Source organism: Erinaceus europaeus, chromosome 17 (genome assembly GCF_950295315.1).
Source record: "Erinaceus europaeus chromosome 17, mEriEur2.1, whole genome shotgun sequence".
Lineage (NCBI taxonomy): Eukaryota > Metazoa > Chordata > Mammalia > Eulipotyphla > Erinaceidae > Erinaceus > Erinaceus europaeus.
Genome location: NC_080178.1, coordinates 2,407,922 through 2,423,440, shown reverse-complemented (window position 1 = coordinate 2,423,440; position 15,519 = coordinate 2,407,922). Strand labels below are relative to the sequence as shown.

The 15,519-nt window shown below is 48.6% G+C and overlaps 1 protein-coding gene across 4 annotated transcripts in view; it reads right to left on the bottom strand.

Moving 5' to 3' along the window:
* The window catches only part of CHKA (choline kinase alpha), a 47,201-nt gene that overhangs the window by 19,182 nt on the left and 12,500 nt on the right, over positions 1-15,519 (bottom strand). For 3 of the 4 annotated variants that reach the window (XM_060177287.1, XM_060177285.1, XM_060177286.1), the window contains exon 2: positions 11,176-11,287. In XM_060177287.1, the coding sequence (XP_060033270.1) occupies positions 11,176-11,287 (112 nt within the window). Of the gene's footprint in view, positions 1-251; positions 2,057-11,175; positions 11,288-15,519 lie in introns of those variants that run through there. The other variant, XM_060177288.1, reaches the window with a different exon arrangement.

Below are 15,519 nucleotides of genomic sequence, written 5' to 3'. Positions count from 1 at the left end.
TGGGCTGCAGAGACCACAGAGCTGCCTCTCGCCACCATCCCCCTAGACCTACGTCATATCCTCACTGTGAGAGAAAGTTAATGGGGCGAGGTCTTCAAATGGCCAGCAGAGCCGTGGGGTGGGTCAGCGCTGACCCAGGAAGGACCTTCTAGCTCGAGTGCAGGGGTGTTCTTGTATGTGCCCATGGCAAGGGTGCCTGGCACAGAAATGGGTGGAGAAGAAAGCACTGCAGGCAGGGGACTGGCACTGACCTTACAAGGACACACCCGCCAGCTTGCCGCTCCGGGGGGACCCTGCAGGCCCAGCCCACCGTGAGCACTGTCTGAATTTGCTTTTTCCAGTAGGAAGAGAGAGGCTGCTGCAAATTCTCTGAGCTCGGTGTCTCCAGCTCCATAAAAGGGACGCGTTACATCACTCTCCTCAGGGGAGCGGCCAGTGATGGGGAACAGGATTCTGGCCCCACAGGGCCTGCTAACTACCATGCGTAACACGGGGCTGCACCCAAGAGCAACCCCCAGACAAGTGCTTTAACACCCTGCAGGCTATCTTTAGTAAGGGTCCTGTCACAATTTTATACTCAGGCAGTGCCTCAAAATGTTCTCACAGTTACACTAAGTCGGCTATAACCAGAGACACAGGAAGCCCATAGAGGGAATTCTTCCTTCCTTCCTTTCTTTCTTTCTTTCTTTCTTTCTTTCTCTCTCTCTCTCTCTCTTTCTTCTTAAGTTAAGGCAAAAGGCTCACCCCATGAACAACATACCTTTCCATTCCACAGCTTTATCAAAAATACCTGTACCAAGGGTGGAAGGTGTGGACAGGGGAAAATGCCACGTTAAGCAACACCAGCTACTGCAGCACCGTCCAGCCCCCGTGGCTCAAAGCAGCCGCTCTCCCCACCACGCACGGGAGTAACACACCACAGACGCGTCACTGATCGGTTTGTAGGAACAGGAAGTGCGTGTTCTATCTGACTCAACATCAAAGTGAACAGAACACCGGTGTTCAGGAAGTTGTCTGCAAAGGCGTGTGCTTCCACGTGTCCAATGGTCTCTTTAACAGAGCACTGACTGAGTGCACCGGGTGCAAAGTGCAGGATTACAAATGGACGGTGTGACAGTGTGTGTCTGTCTCTGGTGAAAGATGTCACAGGTTAAATCCCGTTACAGTGAAAGGGACAAAAGCAACTATGACAGCAACGCTTCGGGGCCTTTGTGGCAGTTCCGAGCGGGGAGGGACTGGTCTGAGGGGAGGCTGGCATGCCCATCACGCCGCCAGCTTTAGCCACGTGCTCTCCCAAGTGGCCCCTGAGGTCCTCATGAACAGGACCTGCGTTCTAGTTGGTGCTCACCTTCCCCAAAGCACTGCCAGGCTTTCAGACTGTAAGGACAAATGTATCTGGCTCTGTGCTGGGAGGCTCCGGCACAGCCAGGCCAGTGGGGCAGGCAGCTACCATGGCCACTACAACCCCAAGTGGACCTGAAATGCCCCTCGAACACTGGAGCCTTGTGCTTTTCTCCCCTAAGAACAAAAGGACAAAAGCAGTCTATAATCTGAAGACTTCACATTAATAACTTGGAGGAAAAAAGCTTGAGGAGAGATGAGGAGTGGGGACCTCCCTCCCACCCCCGACCTGGGTTGTAACGGGATTTGACCTGTACACAACACTAAAGGGCTATGGTTATTCCCACCTGTTGTTGTTTCAACTGTATCCTCTCAGGGAGATACATACAGCTCATGGGTCACCTCACCGCCAGAAGGCCCTCTCCCGTATCTAATGGTGCTCTCAAGGCTGGCCACCTCCCTCGTCAAAGTTACAAGTTAGTTTGGTCTGCAAGGCCACTCACAGGAAACACATCCCATCACTAACTTCCCCCAGCCACCCAGCCACCCCAAATGAAGGGCCGTCTGAGCCCTGAGAACACCATCAGGCGGTGAGAGGCCTGCTGCCACACCCGCCCCCGGTTCCGCTTCCTCAGTAGAGAGCTACAGCTCCCTTGGTCTCTGAAAAAGAGCAAGGCCCAGAAAACCCACGGCCGGCCTTACAAGGTCGAGAGAGGGGCCTCCTCGTGGGACCCAGAAAACCCACGGCCGGCCTTACAAGGTCGAGAGAGGGGCCTCCTCGTGGGGCAAGTCAAAAGACTTGCAATGTCGACGAGGAGGCCAGAGAACTTCTCTGTCAGGGAGAGAGACGGAATTATGGCTTCAACTCGGGGTTTGTTTTTTTGTTTGCTTTTTGCTTCAGAGCCACATTTCTCTGCAGCAGACAGAAAAATACACTGTACAAGGATACTTAACAAGGCTTCAGTTTTCCTCCAGGTCACATGGACTTCTATAAAATTGTATTTTCTAAGTTATGAAATAAACTACACATGTTTACATTTATAAGAAATGTGGGGGCCGGGCGGTGGCACATCTGATTAAGTGCATTCCTTACAATGCACACGGATGCTGGTTCAAGCCCGATTCCCACTGGCAGGAGAAAGCTGCACTACCGCCCGACTCCCTGATGTTAAGCTGTTTCATGTGTGCCATCTGGTCATGTTTACCTCAGTGTTTGCGGACAAGCAAGACCAAAATACTCAGGGGAGAAAAAATGGGTGCCCACACTTTGTTTCTGAACAGCTCTGGGAAATGAGAGAGGGCAGCTGAGAAAGACAGACAGTACTGTGTGCTTAGGGCTCACGAGGACCCATCTGCTTCACAGAGGACTGAACCTCTCCACACTGTCAAGATGTCAAGACCTAAGAAATCAGATGGGACAAAGTTGCCCAGGGAGAGCCCAGCTCTGTGAAGCAGCATACAGGTTCCTGGGAGTTTGGTGGTGGAAGCTGCTAGGGGGCGAGCTGGTGGGGGCTGGGGCCTCGCACCAGGATTCTTACCTAAATTCTTCAAAGCTTAGACCTACTGGTGAAGAAGTAGAATAAGGGGCACAGGCGGCCTAGACGGAGCCTTACCATATGTGGGCCCCAGTCTTGCTTACCACTGGCCTCACAAGGGAAGATTTGGATGGAAGAGCGGTGTTTCGCTGCCTCTCTCTCTTTTAATAGTTATGAAAAGGGAGTCGAGCGGTAGCGCAGCGGGTTAAGCGCACGTGGCACAAAGCGCAAGGAGTGGCATATGGATCTGGGCTCGAGCCCCCGGCTCCCCACCTGCTGCAGGGGAGTCGCTTCCCAGGCGGTGAAGCAGATCTGCAGGTGTCTGTCTTTCTCTCCCCCTCTCTGTCTTCCCCTCCTCTCTCCATTTCTCTCTGTCCTATCCAACAACGATGACATCAATAACAACAACAATAACTACAATAATAAAACAACAAGGGCAACAAAGGGGAATAAATATTTTAAAAAATAGTTATGAAAAGAAACTTTTTTTTCCTTTCTTTTTGAGCCAGAGCACTGTTCAGCTCTAGCTTTAGTGGTGCAGGACAATTAACCTGGGACTTCAGAGCCTCAAGCCTGAGAGTCTCTTTGCAGAACCATTTTGCTCTCTACCCTGCCCTGGTGTCTCTCTCTCTAAAAACAGAATGAAAACTGGGGAGTCGGGGGGTAGCGCAGTGGTTTAAGCGCAGGTGGCGCGAAGCGCAAGCACTGGCATAAGGCTCCCAGTTCGAGCCCCCGGCTCCCCACCTGCAGGGGAGTCGCTTCCCAGGCGGTGAAGCCGGTCTGCAGGTGTCTGTCTTTCTCTCCCCGTCTTCCGCTTCTCTAGTTCTCTCTGTCCTATCTAACAATGACGGCATCAATAACAATAACTACAACAATAAAACAACAAAAGGGGGATAAATAAATAAATATTTTTAAGTGGGGGGTCCTAGTGCCAAGAGCAAGAGGAAAGCTTGTGTCTTAATTGTGAGCGAGTGAGCGACAGACACCTGGTGTTTCCTGAATGTGGAGAGTGAACTGGAGGAGGAAGCTAGAGATTTCAATTGAATTCTGAAGTTGAGGGCCATAATTTGTCAAAATAATAAAGGTTTGTCACTTTCTACTGAGGAACCAGAAAGGATCTGATTTGCCATGGACCCAAAATACATAAACACATTAAGTAAAACTAACAAATATATGTCTATGTGTATATATGTGCATATAACATTCTGAAATATATGTATGTCTATATTCAGCAGATAACATTCTGAAATAGTAATCAATGCCCCTCTTTTCAGCATAGCCCAAATTGTAGCTGGTGCTACTTAACAAAAGCATTTATAACTTTCTTTTTAAAAAACATTTCTTGAAACCAAGAACTAAAAGAAAGAAATTAAAGCTGTAGAGAATGCTCCGACTTCAGAGGACTCATACTATACCGTGAATCGTGTCTGTCACCTGGAAACCAGTGCTCCAGGCACGATCGCATGGACAAGCCTGCAGCAGAGAACACATGCACATACGACTAAAGTGGTACATTACCCCCCACGCCCTCACGCCACCCAACACAAAGACATTCCTTCCCAAGAGGGTGGGCTGTAGTCACATCGCCAGTCCGGGACTGGAGATCTGCGGTTGGTTTCATGCGATAAATCCCATACACTGAAGAGCAGCAAGACAAAGACACTTTGTATCATGTCAAAATTAGACACGGTAGGTATCTGTGGGTATGAAGTTACCAAAAGAAGGCACCAAAGCAGGTATGGGAGGACTAGCAGCAGCAATTCCGCAACTTGGCTGCGAGGATATTTGCTGGCGAAATACTCGGTCAGACGGGAAAGAGGCCACAACACTGCAGAGGGGGAGGGGGCTGGAGGTGCCGCCTGAGCGTGGAGCACCACAGAAACATATTATACCAGGCTCCAAGGACAAAGGGATTCTTTAAAAGCAGAATAAAACAAATCCGACTGAAATTCACAGTGCGAGAAAAAAGATATGTCACTCACAGCATGCAGTGACCAGGGAGACATGTGGTCTCGGTCTCTTGGGACAGTGCAGGGCTCTCCATGAAGGAGTGTCACCACACTGTCACACGGTAAAGGTGACCTCAGTCCCAGGGAGGAATGTTTCGAGCAGTCCAGCTCTCGCGCTCAGTGCTGAGTACCAGCAATGCATATTAACGCTAACCAGCGCTGCCCCGGGCCTCACTGACGGTGTGCTCTTAATTGAACTGGGGCCCAGAGGAGACAGGGAAAAGGACATTTTGCTTTCTGGGTTCCAAAAGGACAAGCTCCAAATTCCTCTCTTTTGAATCACTAACACATATCTGCGTTGTGCCTTGATGCCTTTAACTGTGTTACGGTTAGTACTCAAGCACTAGTATTAGCCTGCTATGCCCCCCACCCCCTGAATAATAATAAATTAAATAAAATAAAAACATTTCCCCAGACAACACTCAAGAGAGATCTCTGATGTGTCATGTAAACATTCATGCCTGTGAGACCGCTCCAAACGGTGAGGCCCAACCTCTCCATTCATGCACAGAGGGGCTGGCGTAACACAGAGAGTCACTGTGCTGAGAGGGAGGGTTTACAAAGCAAGCCTCTGAGACTTCCGCCAACTGGCACAGGTCACACTGAATGGACAATACGTACTGACATTTGTGTCTCCAAGAATTCATGATAAATAAGCAAACTGGTTATTTGTGATCAGCCAAACTTGCTTCTCTGCAAAGGCTGCGACTGGACGTTGCACAGCTCATGTACCTTCCCAGTATCAGAAAGGGAAAAAACCAAGTTACGTTATAGCTGGTTTGACCTAACAATTACATCTCTTTCAACAAAGGCAGAGGCTAAGCTAGTACTTCTCAAAACGTGTGTTTTACTGCCCTGCCTCATTTTAGTTAAGGGCAACTGACCGGCTGAGTTGGATTTTCACTGTCTAAGTAACTTGTGAATATTAATCAATTTGAAACAGATACCACACTACATCCACATTCTGGTTTTTAAGCTTAGGCCAAAATATTTGTATTTTATTTAATACATTTTCTACAAATTTTATAGTTTTTGTTTTGTTAAGTTCTGTGTGTCTAATTTTGTTCCTATTCTCAAAAGGATCCACTGTTCCCCTTGTCCAACACAGGACATCCCGTAAGTCCCCTTAAAAAGTAGCCAAGCTCTAAATAAAGCATCTAGGATGCAGCTAGGGAGTGTCCTTATATCTCATCTCAGAGAAACAAACAGTGGCTGTGAGCAACAGAAAGCGAAGGCCTTAAGCCAGTGAAGGCCTTAAGCCCTGGCTTCCTGCTACTTAGCCTTTAGTGAACTGCAGCAAAGAACAGTCCTTTCATTGTGACTATGGAGATAAGAGAATGGGGCGTCTAGCTCAGACCAAGACGGTGGAAAATAAAGTTAAGAAACCTCAGATTATTTTAGAACAAGTTATTTGTAAATGACTATAAATTAAATATATATGTGTGTGTGTGTGTGTGTGTGTGTATATTTCCATGTACTATTTGATTCTCAAGAGAAAAAAGGGGGGGGGGAATCAAAAGCTTAAAACAAGAGAAAGGGGAAGAAGGAGTGTATTAAACTAAACTGGTGCAGCAAATAACATGTTCTGGGAAGCTGTATCAGGCTGTGGTTACGTGACGTCTTCAGTCAAGCAGTCTGAAGAAAGGAGCTTACTCTGCCCCATCTCACAGGGCCACAGCTGAATCTGGGCGGCCACACTGCTTTCAGGTTCTATCTACACAAACACACACGAGTGCTTTCCTCTAAAAGATGAAAAAACAAGGAAATCACAGTATTTGAGCTGCACTATATTTAATTTGGACTTCAGTCCACGTGACTTATTCATCTCCGGGTTTGCTCTGCAGTCTCTGGACTAATGCACAAATCTTGACAAGTTACTCTCCTTTCTGGCAATTTTTGTTGTGGTGAGGGTGGGAACAAAAGTGTCATTGTAAACTCAAAATACCCATCTTCCAGGGGCCAGATTCATTCCAAAGAGCTGATTCTAAGCCACAGCAAGACTGTACTCATGTCCCAGCCAGGAAGGGGGGGGGGGGAAACACCCCAGAACACTTTTCAGCTACAGCTGATGCTTATGGTGGTGCTGGGGATTGAACCTGGGACCTCCAAGTTTCAGGTGAAAGTCTGTCTTTTGCAGAACCATTATGCTGTGTCCCTGCCCGCAACCCCAAATTTAACCGAGTCAAGAATATTTTTCAGAACTATAATTAATGGTAATCCCATAGTTCAGAAGTGTAAAAGGCCAGTTTTTCTCTCTCTGTTATAGAGGAAGTGTCCCTTATGGTGCTTGGCCACTAGGGAAACAGCCTGACCATCATCCAAGTCAGGTGTAACATTGGCAGCCTTAAAGCATGTGGTAGGGGAGTCGGGAGGCAGTGCAGCAGGTTAAGCGCAGGTGGCGCAAAGCGCAAGGACTGGCATAAGGATCCCGGTTCGAGCCCTGGCTCCCCACCTGCAGGAGAGTCACTTTACAGGCGGTGAAGCAGGTCTGCAGGTGTCTCTTTCTCTCCCCCTCTCTGTCTTCCCCTCCTCTCTCCATTTCTCTCTGTCCTATCCAACAATGGTGACATAAATAATTACAACAAGGGCAAAAAAGGGAATAAGTAAGTCAATAACAACTATATTAAATAAATAAATAAATAAATAAATAAATAAATAAATAAATAAAGCATGTGGTGGCCGCCTGCTGGCTGGCAGCTCAGCCCAAGATCCCTCCTCTCTCACACTGTAGCCAGGGCCCGCAGCAGGTGCCCACATGTGCTGGCAAAGCACCCTCAGACCTCAGCACCCTACAGTGGCTGCTCTTGTCTGAAATGCTAACTGAAGGAGCCAAAGTGCGTAACTCCAGAGCTTTACTAAGTGCACACTACAGGAAAAGCTCGTTCCTCAACGGACTCAGCTAACTAGATAGGCTGAAACTACAGATTCCTTCCGGGCTTTGAAATCAAAAACGTGTGTGTGTGTGTGTGTGTGTGTGTGTGTGTGTGTGTGTGTGTGTGTGTGTGTGTACACACACACACACAAAACAAGTCTGCTGTGGATCAAAATTCAGTATTGCCTTCTGTCTGTTTCATAAGCAGTCTTCTTTAGATGAGAACACAGACATGCAGTGACAAAGTGAGCGTGAAGGCAGCCTGGTTGAGTGCACATTGCAATGTGAAAGGACCCGGGTTCAAGCCACCAGTGCCCACCTGCAGGGAGGAACCTTCATGAGTGGTGAAGCAGTGCTGCAAGTGGCTCTCTTTCTCTCTCTCCCTTTCCTATCAATTCCTCTGTCTCTATCCTAAGTTAAAGAAAATTTTTTAAAAAGCAGGGGGGTAGATAACATAATGGTTATGCAAAGAGACTCTGATGCCTGAGGCTCTAAAGTCCAACCCCTCTAACCACCATAAACTACAGCTGAAGAATGCTCTGGCCAAAAAAGAAAAAAGGGCAGGGGTAGATAGCATAATGGCTATGCAAACAGACTCTCATACCTGAGGCTCCAGAGTCTCAGGTTCAATCCCCTTGCACCACCATAAGCCAGAGCTGAGCGATGTTCTGGGGAAAAGCAAATTAATTAATTTTTTTAAATGTTAAAAAAAAATGGGGGCTGGGTGATGGCATACCTCATTGAGCACACATGGTACAATGCACAAGGACCCAGGTTCAAGTCCCCGGTCCCCACCTGCAAGGGGAAAGCTTCACAAGTGATGAGATTGGTCTGCAGGTGTCTCTCTCTCCTCTCTAGCTCCTCCTTCCCTTTCAATTTCTGACTGTCTCTAGCCAATAAAGTTTTTTTAAAATAGTGGAGTATGGCCCTCCTCACAGTAAAACTAAAGAGACTCCATCCCGTGAGCTTGGTTAGAGTACATCCTGGAGGTGGCTTTAGTTACTGTACTTTTTTTTTTCCTTTGAGTTACCCAGTACTCTTCTTGTATCTTAAAAATAAACAGGGACACAAAATCTGTTAAAACAAGTTCTATCTCTAGATATTTCTATTACACTTGAGTACTGTAAAGTGCTAACACTTCACAAAGAATGCAGTATTAATCACTGTGTGAATCCGTATGGGGGAACGTTTAGTGCCAAGTCTCACGCTGCGGAGTTAGCTCTCACTAGGTTACTGATCCAGCACATTCTGCTGGCCTGCACGTGAAGAATTCTCGTCAGATAATTAAAGTTAAAAACAACTTAAAACTCCTTGCCGCAGTGGCACTTGCCACGGGCAGTTGGTCCTGTGTCCAGGTCAGACAGAGTGCCCGAGCATGGCGCCGATCTGGATCTGGCCAGCAGCTGGAGATGGACAGCACATTATTTATTTCAGATGCTTCTATTTGTTAGAAATAGGAACAAAAACCTCAGAAATTAGATCTAGAAAAAGTCTCTTTCTGATTTATTTCTGTCTCTGTCAAATAAGATTTTTAAAAAATTTTTATATTTATTTATTTTCCTAATTGTTGCCCTTGTTTTTTATTGCTGTTGTAGTTATTATTGTTGTTATTGATATTGTCATTGTTAGATAGAACAGAGAGAAACGGAGAGAGGAGGGGAAGACAGAGGGGGGAGAGAAAGACAGACAGATACCTGCAGACCTGCTTCACTGCCTGGGAAGCGACCGGGGCCCCCTGCAGGTGGGGAGCCGGGGGCTCGAACCATAAATGAGATTTTTAAGTTGTGTAAACAGATTGGTATACTATCATGTGCAGTCCTAGCAGCTATTATCAAGTATACTGAAAGTATGCTTGAGTGAAAACACACAAAACAGGTGAGTAGAAATGGGTCTTGGGGCCAGATGTAAATAGTCCTCAAAGGAAAAATAGCCAAGAGGATTTGAGTATTTTAAAACTGCTTTGAAGGGAGTTTAAAAAAAGTGTCTTTGGGAGTCGGGTGGTAGCACAGCGGGTTAAGCACAGGTGGCACAAGGACCGACATAAGGATCCCGGTGTCTTTAAAATTGCAACTTGAGTGGGAGGTGGATAGCATAACGGTTATGCAAACAGACTCCCATGCCTGAGGCTCCAAAGTCCCAGGTTCAATCCCCCACACCACCATAAGCCAGAGCTCAACAGTGCTCTGGTTAAAAAATAATAAAAATGAATAAATATATTAAAAAAAAAAAAAAAAAACCTGCAACTTGAGGGGCCGAGTGGTGGTGCACTTGGTTGAGCACACATGTTTCAATGCAGAAGGACCCAGGTTCGAGTCCCCAGTCCTCACCTGCAGGGGGAAAGCTTCACAAGTAGTAAGCAGTGCTGTACATCTCTCTGTCTCTCTCCCTCTCTATTTCTGGCTGTCTCTATCCAATAACTAAATAAAGATAATTTTAAAAATTTTAAAAAGAAATATTTAACAATAAAATAAAACAAAACCCTGCAACTTGAATAAATAAAAAGCACAAAATGTCTTCTGCCAGCACACTGGTCAGGAGGGTGGGGCCAGCTTTATTTAATTCCACTCTCCCCTGTGGCTGCCCCAGAGCTCAGAGGCCAGAGCAGGAGCCATGTTCCAGACATGCTAACTTCTTTCCAGCGGGCTCAGATCCTAACATTTCTGACACCTGACAGCCTAGGAAAACCCATCCAATGAGAAGAGCCACGTTAAGGTGGTCTTAAAGTGAATCAGCATCTAGACAGTCGATTTTAACTCTACTCTGTCGAAGTCCTATTACAGAAATGGCTCTCTGTGTGGCCACTAAAATGGTAAATTGTGATATGATAGGGGAAAAAAAGAGTCCAGATATCCAGGGTACCTACCCTGTATCTGGCTAAGACAATTCAGCAGTTCAAGCACTTTAATTGGAAAGCAGATTAAATAAACTTCAAGGAGATTACGGACCCAGGAAAGCGGAAGGCTTGAGGAGATTTCAAAGGGCTTCTCCTGACAGCTGCACTGAGACCCTCCTCTACCACCGGGACTCATGGAACTGTTCGGATTGTGCTGTGAAAACAGTATCTTCTCCACTTAACAGCCCAGAGCTGAGCTGAAAGTTTGAATGTGTAGGATAGAACTCCAACATGACCAAGCCCTGTTACGGGCTGCAGCAGCAGCAGCTCACTGCTCCTCGATACGAACTGGGATGGATCATCTATACCAGTTTCTTAATAGATAACAGTAGAAGCAGAAATTCATTTAGAATAAAACCAAAACTCCAGTCATGCAGCCCTCATAAAATGCAATATGATGAAAGCAATAGGGATCAGTTTCCTTAGCAGCACTGCTGAAGCATTTCACAACTCTCCCAAAGCCACTCAGAAGGGGAGGCGAACAGTTTAGAGTCCCACCCAGCCCCAAGTAGCCTAGGGACTCACCATCTTCAGAATCGCTCCATACAGACGCAGGAGGACGGTCCGGGGCTCGTCACCAACAGTGGCCAGGGAGTCAGATAAGGAGCACTGGAACAGCATGTTACTGAGGCCGCCTCTGCGGGAAAGAAGAGAGCAGTAAGTAACTATCCTGGAGGTAATAAGCCAAACCACTCTTGCCAATAACTATGAAATGAGAAGTCAGGGCCCCACAAGACTTGTTCCTATCTAAAGTTTCGTTTCTTCTCTCAACACACTTGCAGCATCAGTGATTAATGGCGTGGCTTTCAAGTGAATTCCCCAAGTCACATCAAAATAAGGCAAGCTGGAGCCAGGAAGCAGCCCAGCAGATGACAGAGTAGGTACCTGGCTGTGCATGAGGTCCTGGGTTGGACCTGTAGCACCAAACAGGAGTGCCGCAGACTGTGCCAAGGAAACTCCACGCCTGCACGGCGGGGTGCTTGCTACTGAAATCTCTGCTCCGTCTCTTTCTCTAAGAATACAGAATTTAAAAACTGGGCTCAAGGGTACCACACATACACAAGCCTCTCAGCTGTCCCCAGTGCCACATAAGAGACCAAAAAAGGGAGCCGGGCGGTAGCACAGCGGGTTAAGCGCAGGTAGCGCAAAGCACAAGGACTGGCATTAAGGATCCTGGTTCGAGCCCCCGCCTCCCCACCTGCAGGGGAGTCGCTTCACAAGCGGTGAAGCAGGTCTGCAAGTGTCTTTCTTTTTTTAAAAAACTTTATTATTTTTATTTCCTTTTGTTGCCCTTGTTTTATTGTTATGGTTATTATTGTTGTTATTGATGTCGTCGTTGTTGGATAGGACAGAGAGAAATGGAGAGAGGAGGAAGTGTATCTTTCTTTCCCCCCTCTGTCTTCCCCTCCTCTCTCTATATCTCTCTGTCCTATCCAACAACAACATCAATAACAATAATAATAGCCACAACAACATTAAAACAAGGGCAACAAAAGGGGGGGAAAAAGACCATAAAAAAGTCTTTTTCTAGATCAATACTGAGAGTTGGTCTAGTTGTGAGTGGCCTGCCTCCAGACTGGCACATGTGGCAGGAATTCAGCAGCAGCTCAGAGCAAGAAGCGGGGGCCTCCAGCCAGCACGGCAGCACCGTGAGCTGAGAGGAGCCCGCACCCAGCTACCCGCAGGCCTCTCCGGCACAGAAGGGTCGAGATGGTCTCCGTGACTAAAGTCACCGTAACGCCAGGGCTTTCCATGACAAGCACAAAGAGAAGCCTGTGCTGACAGCTTAGCACCACGTCCACTTACGTTCCTCCCATGTGGAACCCCACCCACTGCTTCTAGCAAAAGCGCAGAGCGCAGAGCCCACAGCCCAGCCTCCTCAAGAAGCTCTCGCCACTGTCCCATCTGCTCCTGAAGGCCAGGCTAAGGCCCAGTGGTCAGACTTTTAAGTAACCGCAGGCAGCTGCATCTCGGCCCGCGCAGTGCCCTCTCTGCCCCGCCTGTCCAGCCGGGTCACCAGCGCCTCCCACCGACTGCTCGCTGGGGGTCTGCTGGGCCTGGCAGGGCTTCCACACAACACAGTGATTGATACAGGCATGCTTGCGATCCTGACTGCGGAATCTTGGGCACAGCACTGAAGGTCCTGGACCCCCAGAACTGCTCCTGTGAAAGGGGTCACAGAGCTCTCGTGCAGCGACAGCCGAGGCTGCCCCAAGGATCACTTCACCACCCCCACCACCCCTACAGTGTGGCAGCTGGCACTGCCACCATCTACACCAGGAAATCAAGGCACAGGAAAGGGCTGGCTGCACGCCGACGCCCGGGATGGGGGACAAGCCAGAGCACACAGTCAGCGCTTTGCTCCCAACAAGAAGCCAAGGGGCTTCAAACGACACACTTTCATCTGCCAGTCTGGTCATCTGCAAACAGGCTTTACGGGACCGGCCTGAGGTGCCATCTGCGGAGTGACTGCAAGCAGGTCCATGGAGAACTGGGCAGAAACCGCAGGGGATGCCCAGCTCCAGAGACGGCCGTGCTGGTGGCGGCCCACCCAGGCCAGGCGGTGGTGCGCCTGCTAAGCGCTCACAGTACAATGGGGGCACACCGACAAGTGAAGATGGCCGAGTGCATGCTGGTTTAGTGCTGTAGTTTACTGCAGCGCCCCCTTATGTTATCCGGATGCTGCTCAGTTCCGGCTTCCTGTAGTGTCAGGGACTGGACCTTGGACTTTTTCCCTCTCTCTGGGGAAAATCAAGAAGAAAGCGTCCTCCGGAAGCGTGGGAACCGTGCAGGCATGTAGCCCAGCGGTGAAGCTCCGGCAGCGGAAAGAAACAGAGAAAAGAACAGAAAGGAAAGATGACTTCTGCCCCCCCCCCCCCCCCCCCCGCGTGAGGCTTCTTTCTTACGTAAAGCCTGACTGCTTCTCAGACTCAAGATGAAAGCCCCACTTCGAAATTATTTCAAAGCCGAGTAGCGCCGAGTTTCCGGGAACCCGGGCAAGAGTGAGAACTGATTTTGCCAGCAAGCGAATGAGCTGTCCACTGTGGCCGGGGAGGCGGAGAGCAGGGAACACGGAACTTCCTGGTCCTTTCTGTGGGCCTGGGGCAGAACCTCCCCCTGTGGCCTCTGGGAACCACCCCGGCAGCGAGGTCAGCCACTGCCAGCCTGGGCTCCGGGCTCCCGGGCGACGGGACAGGCATGGCATCGGTCAGGGGCCTTACTTCTCCTTCCTGTCACATACTCTTGAAAGCCGGTGGAGGGCGAGAGCAACAGACAGCCTACTGTTCTAAGTTGTGTAACCTGATTCAGAGTTTATCCCCGTCCTCCCAGCTTGGCCACAAACAAGCTCCAGCCTGGAAAGCCTTCACCTGCTGCATGGCCCGAAGCCTCTTGCTCAATAAGCTTAGTGAGAGGAAGCAGAGCGCTGATTGTTTTTTCAGTGGCAATCAAAATAAAAGAGACAAGGTCACCGATGCCCCAAGCTGCGATGCAGCGGAGGAAAACACAGGGCCAGTTAGCAACAGGCCAAGTAACACGAGGAGGAGTAAGGAGACACGGTGGGAAGAAATGCAGAAATAACAGCAAGACTGCAACAGCCCGATGGACAGTGGAGCTTGCCAATATCCTGCCGGGCTGAGAAAACAGAGAATTCCATGATTACTGAGTGAACTCTGGTGTCTCTCTCACAGAAATATAAACCAGAATATAAACCAGGGGAGCGGTAGCGCAGCGGGTTAAGCGCACGTGGCACAAAGCACAAGGACCGGCGTAAGGATCCTGGTTTGAGCCCCTGGCTCCCCACCTGCAGGGGAGTCGCTTCACACATAGGTCTGCAGGTGTCTTTCTCCCCCCCCCATGTCTTCCCTTCTCTCCATTTCTCTGTCCTAGCCAACAACGATGACATCAATAACAACAACAAGGGCAACAAAAGAGGGAAAGAAGCCAATTTAAAAGAAATTTTAAAAATAAATATATAAACCAGACACTGGGACAGGGAAGGACTAAGAGGTAGTGCGCACGCACAAGGCCCCAGACTAACAACCTGGCACTGAGGACAGACAGGCACAGCCTGAGAGGCGGCACAGCCGTAGAGCTAAACTCGCAAGCATAAGGTCCTGGGCATAGCATATGCCAGAGTAGTGCTCTGGTTCTCTTTCTCTCGTTAATAAATGGATCAATTTGAATAGGTGGGGGAGACAGGGGTCCAGACTGAATCCTTGTTCACCAGAGTATGTTGGCATTGAGCAAGCAGTTAACTGGTCTCTCTCATAATCTGTTCTCATAAAAATAACCCTTTGCAGGGGTCGGGTGGTAGCGCAGTGGGTTGAGCATGCGTGGCGCAAAGTGCAAGGACAGGGACAAGGATCCCAGCTCCCCACCTGCAGGGGAGTCGCTTCACAGGCGGTGAAGCAGGTCTGCAGGTGTCTGTCTTTCTCTCCCCCTCTCTGTCTTCCCCTCCTCTCTCCATTTCTCTCTATCCTATCCAGTAACGAATGATAAACAACAACAGTAATAACCACAACAAGGCTACAACAACAAGGGCAACAAAAGGGGGAAGAAATGGATTTCTCCAGGAGCAGTGGATTCATGGTTCAGGCATTGAGCCCCAGCAGTAACCCTGGAGGCAATAAATAAATAAATAAATAAATAAATAACCCTTTGCTGAGGGTGAGAATAATCCCCATGTAGAACCCCAGTAACACCAAGGGTCTCCAAGTCTGAAGCTACATTCTCATATCTGGCATTACAGACTACTGATTAGTGTGCGAGTCATAATTAAACACAGGAGGCAGGGGGGCAAGAGAAACTCAAATAAGCAATCAGATTTACTGCACCTTCACACACAGCAGCAGCCCAAAGCAGGCTGAC